This window comes from Scomber scombrus, chromosome 3, assembly GCF_963691925.1.
Source record: "Scomber scombrus chromosome 3, fScoSco1.1, whole genome shotgun sequence".
NCBI classification, from domain to species: domain Eukaryota; kingdom Metazoa; phylum Chordata; class Actinopteri; order Scombriformes; family Scombridae; genus Scomber; species Scomber scombrus.
Window position 1 is genome coordinate 26,984,669 of NC_084972.1, and position 9,643 is coordinate 26,994,311.

At 36.9% G+C, this 9,643-nt stretch overlaps 1 protein-coding gene across 1 annotated transcript; it reads left to right on the plus strand.

Annotated features, from left to right (window-relative positions):
• Positions 1–5,434: 5,434 nt before the first annotated feature.
• On the plus strand, positions 5,435–7,272 carry zgc:158258 (uncharacterized protein LOC791186 homolog). The gene is made up of 3 exons (XM_062445458.1): positions 5,435–5,570; positions 5,829–6,024; positions 6,140–7,272. The coding sequence occupies exons 1-3, from the start codon at positions 5,466–5,468 to the stop codon at positions 7,270–7,272; spliced, it is 1,434 nt and encodes a 477-aa protein (XP_062301442.1). The 5' UTR covers positions 5,435–5,465.
• Positions 7,273–9,643: the final 2,371 nt, after the last annotated feature.

Sequence of the window (9,643 nt, forward strand, 5' to 3'; positions counted from 1 at the left end):
TGTCACAATTAAAAAGCTATTGCCAGCAGTCGTGTGTGTGAGTGATTGTTCAATTTACTCTTCCAAGTTGCATGTATGTAGTAATTGTTATAATTCACCATTATAGAACTGGGTGGTAAATATTTAGACATAATTGTATTGTGACAACTCATATTGAGATAATAATTCACAGTTCTCATGCCTACAGAAAAACTGAAATCTTTAAAAACTAATTAAGTAGTGTTAAATACTTTATACTAAATACAAAAAGGTAGAAAGATATTAATAATGCTCTGATAATTCAATGGTGCTAATTTGGTCTTTTTCACCCATCTCTATTTATAACCCTGATTGAAATGACCATGACCACTGGAGATTAACTCCAGTTGGTAAAACACTACTGACTCTGTGCCATCATAGTGGGATTACACTACCTGCAGTACGTTATTTTAAGGAGCATCTCCCTTTTCTTAATAGGATCTATCAAGATTTGTCCACTGACTGTTTGACCAACTGTGCTACTGATGCAAATAGAGAGAGGTCACTGAACTAAGTCTACTGACCTAAACATGGCCATGTAAAAAAGTTAAATACAGAGAAAGCAAATAGTCTCAAATGAAATACTTCTTTTTTTGTTTTCCAAGATCTTTCTGTGGCTTTCTCATCAACTGATGTTTACTTTTTGCAGCGGTGACATTTCATTTGTGGGACACTCCAACCTACTCAAAAAATATCAGAGAAAAACATTAGCATACATGTAGTTTTCATGTTTGAATATACTTTTTAGATACTTTCCAGTATGAATACACTCCATACTAAAATCTGTTTAAAATTAGTATCTACTTTATGTAAAATGAACACAGCTTTAAGAAAAATTACCAAGAAAAATGACAAGAGCAATGACCGGTAAACCCAAGCTGCATTTACAGTGGTGGAAGAAGTATTCAGAAGTTAAAGTTAAAAGAAAAAGAAAGGGAAAAAAGGAAAAATGCTAAGATTAGGAAAAGGAAATGAAATTAAAAGATTAAAAGAAATATTAAAAAGCAGTAAAAGTAGAAAATACTGTCAACTAAAAATACTCCATTACACACAAAAGCCCTGAATTCAAAATACCTCAAGTAAAAGTAGATTATTAGTAGTATTATTATGCACACTAGCTTCTTTTAGAGTGTTATATTATTATATTGTTAATTATACACCACCATCACCCGCTATGACCTCAATAATAAACATAAAGCGGATTTATCACATTCTTGACAATGTAAACACAAACTGAAAATATATAAACTTAATAAATGTAGAATTTAAAGCAGAGAGCAGAGCTGTTGTATTGGATTGCATTAGATTGCCCAGGTGTACCTTATGAAGTGGCCCGTGAGTGTATTTATAGGCTACTTAGGTACAGTAGGCTGCTTGAATAAATGTACTTAGTTACATATTAAACCTCTATGCATTTGTGACTGTATTTATACTTGTGTACAGTAGGCTGCGTGAATAAATGTACTTAGTTACATATTAAACCTCTATACATTTGTGACTGTTAGCAGACTTACTTTCACTTTAGAAAGTTTGTCCTTTTTTTGGAAACGTCATTAAACGCATCATTAACGCAAGTAACGTTGGTGTAATGGATATAGACTACTGCTCCTAGCTGCAAGTAATTATCCAGGGAGTAATGTTTAAAAGTTAGTTTTTAATTAAATCAGTTACCTGTAACTTTTAGAGTGAAAACCTGGACTAATTTAGACGATCTGGTAACATTATGTGTAGTTTGAAGCAGAGACGACACTCGGCCGTTAATGATTAGCAGATTATTGGAGTTGTAGGAACTGTGCTGCTATGACAACCGGGGCTCGCGCGTCTTAAGGAGAATGCTGCTCTCTGATTGGCCGAAAGCTTAGAGCACAAAGTCCTTCATACAGGTATCACTGCGCGGCTCACAGGTGTCTTCTTCCACTTGCACTGCAGCCACAGGATGGATAACTAACATACGGAGATTCAAACAGGTATGTGGTCAACTAATGCAAGTTTGTTCGTTAGCTAAATATACTTAACGTTTGTTTTAAACACGCATTTAAGTTGCATAGATCTAATTTTAATCGTGTTTTTCCCTTCTGATGTTAATATAAGAGATGAAACTATTGCATAACAAATCAATAAGAATATGATCATAGATTATCTTACTTTAAATTAACTACTCTATTTTCCAAACAAAATCTATGTTTAGTTTTTGAGTGTCTGTTGCTATAATGATGATATCCTACTTCATTTATATAAGTATATATATATATATATATTATATCATATGTGAGGTGATTAAATTATAACCTTAGATATCTTTCTTAATAGTATTTAATCAGCCCTTGCACGCTTTACAGACTAGTTTCATGGGTATTTTGGGGCTGAAGAAAAGGGAAGTTTTTTCAGTGGATGTTTGCATATGTTGTGCAGTGTGTTAAATGTTATTTATAAAGGACATAAAGCCAATTGAACTTGGACCCTGTTGATACTGAATGCAGAGAGTTGAAGGACAGGGAGTGAGGAATAAAACAAACTTGAAAAAAGTCATAATTTGACCTTGTTGCATAATCCCCATTATACAATCCATTATGGATAATATAATCTTGGCAAGGCCCTCTCTCTTTTTATATCTATGATCAAAACAAAACGGCAATTGCACCAGAGATTGTTGTTTCAAGGCGGTAGACATGACAATCAAAATTATTGCCCTCATTCTTACTTGTGCATCATACTATTTTGTGACAGCTAAGCTCATCTTGGTATTTGTGGCCGTTGCTACTGTGTTGATAGGTGTATCTAAATGGAGATAACATTTAGATGTCCTTTCACAGGAAATTGTCTATTGCGGTTAATGGCTAACTACAGTCTGTGTTTTGTTATGACACGGACTAACCCTAAGTCAAACATCACACTGAACAGCACATCAGCTATTTTATACTTGATAGGGGAAGGCAAATGTCATTACAAGAAATAGCTTTAGAGTTTGAAATACTCTTTTGACATCCAGGCAACAGCAGCTGCTCTGGTTATTTGCATATGATCAAACCAGATTGTGTCAGGTGAAAACACAATAAACGCTATCTCAGAGTTTCCGCTTTTCAGATTCATATCCTCACTTGCATGCAACAGGACAGATGGGGACATTTACATGCTGGCCCGGGGAAGTGGGTTTTAAATTTTTACAGGGATGAGATGACATGCATGAACTGTGAACAGGAGTGCTTTTGTGCCTTCGTTGGCCTATCTCACAGCCCTTCCGTCTCAGGTGGTGAAACTAATCCAGAAGTTAATTTTCTTTTCACTGGGATCAGACAAGGATTCATTTATACTAAACTTCCAGATATATTTCTACAATTTCACTAGAAAAAGAAAACAATTTATTCTCTAAAATTTGCTTTGGAGTAAATCCTATGCTCAAATAGCTCTTAAACAACTGTTCATTCAATTTGTAACAGCCATATACAAATAAATGCACCATTAGGAAAATGCTTTTAACCACAGTGCTATAATGTTGCACATATTTTAGAACTCCCAGGAGGAAAATAATGGTGTTTTCTGAGTAAGCACATACACCCAAATTAAAAATGTCCTAATACAAGTACAGTATGTTACAGTGGTCAAGCTGGATATCATATAGCTTTCAGGAGATCATTCCTGCTGCCTTACACTCCCCTCTGAAACTGATCCGGTTGAGGAAGATTAGGAGTGGCATGTGGGCTGTAATCTGAGTCACATGCAGTAAGAGGACTAGTTAGATATCTGTCAGAAACACGCTAAACTATGATACCCTGTCACTCTCTGCTGGTGAGGCCGTGTAGTCATCAGTTCACTACACACCACAGGGTCACATAGCATGCTACATGTTGATGAGATGACATGAGTGGGAGCAATGATATGTTCATACATTACTTTTTCAACCAAACACGTCACTTCTAAGGACAGTTGCAGTCCTTATGTATTACTTACATTGTTGTAAACCGTTAGCTAAATCAGAACCAAACAAAAGACTTACTTGAGATAGACCTTCAATCACAATTAACATCAAATTGCCTTTAATTATTTTTCTTTGTGAGCAAGACTGTTTTAAGAACTCCTTAGATTTGCTTAGATTTAAGAGCCAACTGTTGAAAACAATTGTCTTCACACAAATCAGGAAATCAGACCTAGATGAACACTAAGCAAATACGGATGTTGTGAAAATGATAATGTAAATTTCTTATTGTCTTGCAAATGGAGGTGAGCTAGATTTTTTTTTCTTTTTTACAGAGGCCCGACTGATGATGTAATTGTCCAGTCTTGTCCAAGTCATGCTTGGATATTATAAACATGATATGACCTCACAGATAATAGAATAGAATAGAAAGTCTGTATTGTCATTGTACAAAGCACAACGAAATTGAGATGCCGTCTTTAAAGTGCAGAAACAAAAATAAATAAATAATAACCATTATTTAATGTGTAGGGCACTTATTGCACACCGGGTACTTCATTATTATTTATTACATGTACATTTGTTTTATTAGTAGAATATTGGGGTATTTTTAGTAATAACTTTTTAGCCTTCTCCATTGAATAGTTAAAGATGTGTTTTTATGTTATGTTACATGTAGCTGTCTTAAGTGCAAATGTAGCTGCTGTTATCAAGCAATTTCCTGTGAAAGATCAATAAAGTATCTATCTATCTATCTATCTATCTATCTATCTATCTATCTATCTATCTATCTATCTATCTATCTATCTATCTATCTATCTATCTATCTATCTATATCCATATAATTGTGCTATAAGTTATAATTCTTAATCGAAATGTCCTACCTTACATGATCCAACCCCAATGTACACCATGTTTATAGTATAGACTCATAACATTAAAGTAACCCAGGGGTTTATTTTAATCTTGTGTTGACAGAACCTCGGGTTATCTATTCTAGTGATGTTTGACGAACACAGTTTATATTTAAACCTGAGATAATAGCAAACATGGATCAGCCTGATAAGGAGCTGTCCAGGCCCCCGTGGTGCTGATTGCTGTTCATACGCAGTAGCAAATGTTCCTTTTTCTCCATGCCTGCATGCATTTGTGGGGACCAAATGTACAGCTTGCTTAACTCCAAGCCATATATTGTTTATCAGTTGTACTGTCAGTTATAGAAGAACTAAGTCTAAATTATTTTACAACTTTTTTCCCTTTGGCAGTTAAATCAGAGCCCTGAAAGTTAGTGACCTGGTCAATGTTTTTACAGACAAGTCCACTGAAGAATAATACTTGGTTTAATGTAACAGGTCATTCTGTTACTGAATGTTACAGTCTGGTACAATTCAACAGTTGTCTGGTTATATATGATCAGTGCTTTGAGTGTTTATCTCTGTCTTAAATTGTAATTTTAACTTACTATTTATCCCCCCTTTCACAGAGTGTGTTACCACAATCTGTGCCGCTAACTTTGGATAAGTAGGGCAGTAAGATGCCCAAAAGCGATACCTGGCCAGGTGGCATTGGATTGGAGACGATGACCGGTATGGACAGTGCTGGCAGCTGTGACAGTGTTGTCAGTGCCAATTCTGGCTTTGTAAGTAACTTCCTTAATAAATAACATCAAATGATGACTAGTTTTTGATTGTTACTGTTAAAAAAGAAAAGGTAGGAACTGTCTTGGTAGTTTTGTTTCTGTTCAGAAGAACATATTTAAATAACTACTAGAAAGTAAAGTCAGTTCTGACTTTGCTGTGCTGTCCATCATTTTCTAACAGTTGATGCTAAGTACTGTTTGTGATATTTCATTACGGAATTATATTTCTAAATGAAAAGTCTGCTTTTATTTATACAGAGTGATGACAGTCTGGAGTACTTGTCTGCTGAAGAGAAGGCCTGTCTTATGTTTTTGGAGGAGACTATTGAGTCTTTGGATACTGAAGAGGATAGCGGACTGTCCAATGACGAACCTGACCAACTGTCCAACCCAGGCAACCTTGCTACCATACTGACTGACCTGTCAGCCTCCATGAGCAAAAGCAAGCTCAATGGTGAGTTAAAACCTTGGGGACTGATGCAGAGTTAGCTGTGATGTAGTCAATAAAATGTTTTGAAAATATATTAATTGTATCTCTTGTGACAAACATGTGCTTCTTTGTCTTTCAGGCTCACCAACACAGTTCTCTGAGAAACCCATCAAGGAAAAGGCTGACACCAAACCCATGCAGAGCTACTTAGTTCCTACACCTTTTGTTATGGCAAACAGCAATACTGCATTCAATGCTAAATCAGGTGTTTCCCCAGATAACAACTTCTGCTCTAAGCCTCAGATCCCTCCTTCAACCAACAAATCTGGTCACCAATACAACCAGAAACCTCCTCGAGTACCTTTAGAGGTTAAGGTTGTGATACCTCCTCCCACCAAACCCAGAGACTACTCAGTTAGGACACCTGAGGGTCCTTTACCTAGAGGGCCTCTGTCCTACGAAGCGCTTGTTCATCTGCGGAGGAATGCCTCCACAAAGAAAACCCCATTATGTCCCACAGTTGATCATACTATAGACTTGGACAAGCACCCTCGTGTCATCGTGGAAGGCCCAAACCTTAGAGATCTGTCAAGATCTGACAAATCACACTCAGAGGCTTCCAAGTCTAAGACGGGTCCCCCAGTTTTGGCACCCAAACCCAAAAGGATTCCTGCCAATATATCTGTGATGACACAAAATGAAGTACCCATAAACTCAGAATCTCCACACGATGTCAAGCATCCAACAGATCCAAAGTTAGTGAGACTGGAAGCTTTGCAGAAGCTGGGCCTCCTGAAGGACGAACAGCCAGAAAATGAGGCAGTGGTACACCCTAAACCTGGACCCTCTTCAGATCCAACTCCCAACAGATTTGTAAAAGGTCCTGCTAACATTAACACATCAAGAAGCCCATCTTTTTGTTATTCTCAAATGGCCACAGAACCAAAGAACAAACCTCTGCAGAGCAGTGCCAGTTTCCACTACCACTCCAGACATGACCAACAGTCTGAGTCTGTATCATATCCTACCCAACCCAATGAATCAGAGGCACCCCGTCGAGAGCGCTCTACCACCCTGGACAACCACAGAAACGGTGAATACTGTCCTGAACCACAACGCACCACAGCAGCTGAACCAGTGAAAACCACCACTGCAGCAAAGCCTGTACCCCAAAAACCCTCAAACCCTGTTGGATACACTGTGATGATGGTGCCTGGGATGGGAGCTGATCGGAAAGAGGCTCTCAGAAAGCTGGGGCTGCTCAAAGACTAAAAGAAGTAAACAACAGAAGTCTTCCTGCGTAAATACCGTGCTCTGAAAGAGTTCAAGAGTACCATCAGCTTAAACAGAGTTAGAGCATTAAGCAGTGACTTGGCACTTGGCACTTTGGCAAAGCAAAGCAGAAGGAGAGGATGATGAAGAAGAGCAAGAATTTGAAGGGCAATAGAGCACTTTTACTTCTAGGTTTCATGTTGGTCTGTTGAGGGCAAATAGACATTAAGCAATTTAAAACATCAATATTGTGTTTAAGTACATCTCCAAATTAGATGCGTTATGGGGTTGTTGAATGTTTAAGACACATTTTACATACACTATATGTTTATGTTTATTCTATATCCAAATTCAATAACAGAAAAAGATAAAGTTATAAATCTTGGTGCATAAAAATCACATTTCAAAATGATGGTAATATTTTGAATCTCAAAATGGCTTACCATTACTCATATTTGCTATTCTTTCTAATTACAAGCATACTGTACATAACATGCAGCTCCATTGTACTTCTACTTAAAGGAAACATCAACCCAAATCAACAGGATTTTTACATTACTTGTCAGATTCATAGCTCACAGTTGTGCCTATAAGTGGATTGCTGAGTACATTTCCTGGAGCAAAGCCTGAAGTCAGAAGAAACATTTATGCAGCTCGTAATTATTGTAAAACAAAAGTGTTTTGAGGTGATTTTTTTTCAGTGTTTTCTAAACTTGAGTAGCTATCAGCAGTACACAATGTTAAAATCTGAAGTATCAATAGATCACCCATTTATTTTTAACCATTTTATAACTATTGTTTAGATTGTTTCAAAAAATGTATGACAAACTGTGTTTATGTAACTGCCTTCAGTCAAAATACTGGGAATGTTTATTCAGAATGAAAGCAACCACAATGTGACTATTTTTACTTACTCTTTACAATTTACATTAATATAATTGACAATAAAAAAGTCTGCATTTAATACATTGTGTAGTTATCTTTATCCTCACAATTTAAATTAAACAAGCCAACATCTTTAAAGTGTGTAGCTTACTGTCTGAGACTGTAACACGTTAATGAAGACTTGTTGACTTGTGATTTGAAATGTGATTAGCTTGAGCTTTTAATGGTTTGCCTTTTCAGACTGAGCTGTTGAATTACATCCCACAGAATGAGTTTAACACAAAGAAGCAAAGAGCCTTCAATTCAGTTAAACCTTCATCCCTGTAAACCTGCACAGTGGCTTAGCCTCTCTGTTTCATCCAGCAATTCACTTACAGAATGACTATCAGTCATACTACTCATCTTACATGCCACTCAAGTGATGAGAAAGCCTGCTCAGCTGTTCTTCCATTATCCGATTATCTTGAGCCCCACCTCCGTGTGAACTTAGGACACCAGTGCTTTCCTTTCTCTGCTTTCTCCCTGTCCTTTGCATGTAAGACTTTTAATTCCTCCCACTGACTTATTTGAATAGCTTGGCATTTCGTTATGTAACAGCCTTGAAGCTGCTGAGTTAGTGTGTGGTTGATTGTTGCAAGAGACGATTACAGCTGCCTTCTGTTGTGTTATCTCACATCAAGGCAAAGGGCTCGACTAATGGGCCATGTTCTGTGTCTACTGTGTCTGTGCACACGTAAATAAATGGTGTCAAGTTTTGAAACTGACACGGCTCTCTGCCGGTCAAGTAATATTAAACAATGGATGAAGAAATCAGGCCATAGCCAAAATTAGAAATGTGATACTCAGACAGAAAAGTGATCTGTAGAAAGGATTGAGTTTATCCGTATGGACACAAAGGCATTTGAGCTGCCTGGGGGGAAAAAATAGGTTGCATTTGATGTTTATGCTGTAATTTTAAAAACCTGACACTTACAGTACACATAGAGACTCTCTTTATTAATTCACAGATTTGTTTTTGGCTCATGCTCATCAACCTGTGAATAAAGACGTTGACCCCAAAGGTCAACTGTAACATGAGATCACGACCTGTCAGTGTTCTGTTGCCATGACAACAGCCCCCCTGCAAACATTTGTGATGGTCGGGTCATGTACCTGCGCTGACACGTCTGACATATTAGCAGGGATGGTTTTAAAAAATATACTACTGTCTATAGCACTCTACACCAGCCACGTTACAATAGATGTTTGTGGTGTCAATTAAATTAATCAAAAACGTAACAAAAATAACCAAAACAAAAAAAACGTAATACATTTTATTTCTATTCAGCAGCATGTCCAGAATGTCAAATGTTGGAAATGGAAAAAGTTAAAACAGGTTTACAAACAGTGACAGTTAAATACATAAGAAAAGAAATATATAGAAGCTGGACTTTGAGTCACAGTACATGAATCACATTTTTTTTTAATGCAGTGCAAAAGTTACAAA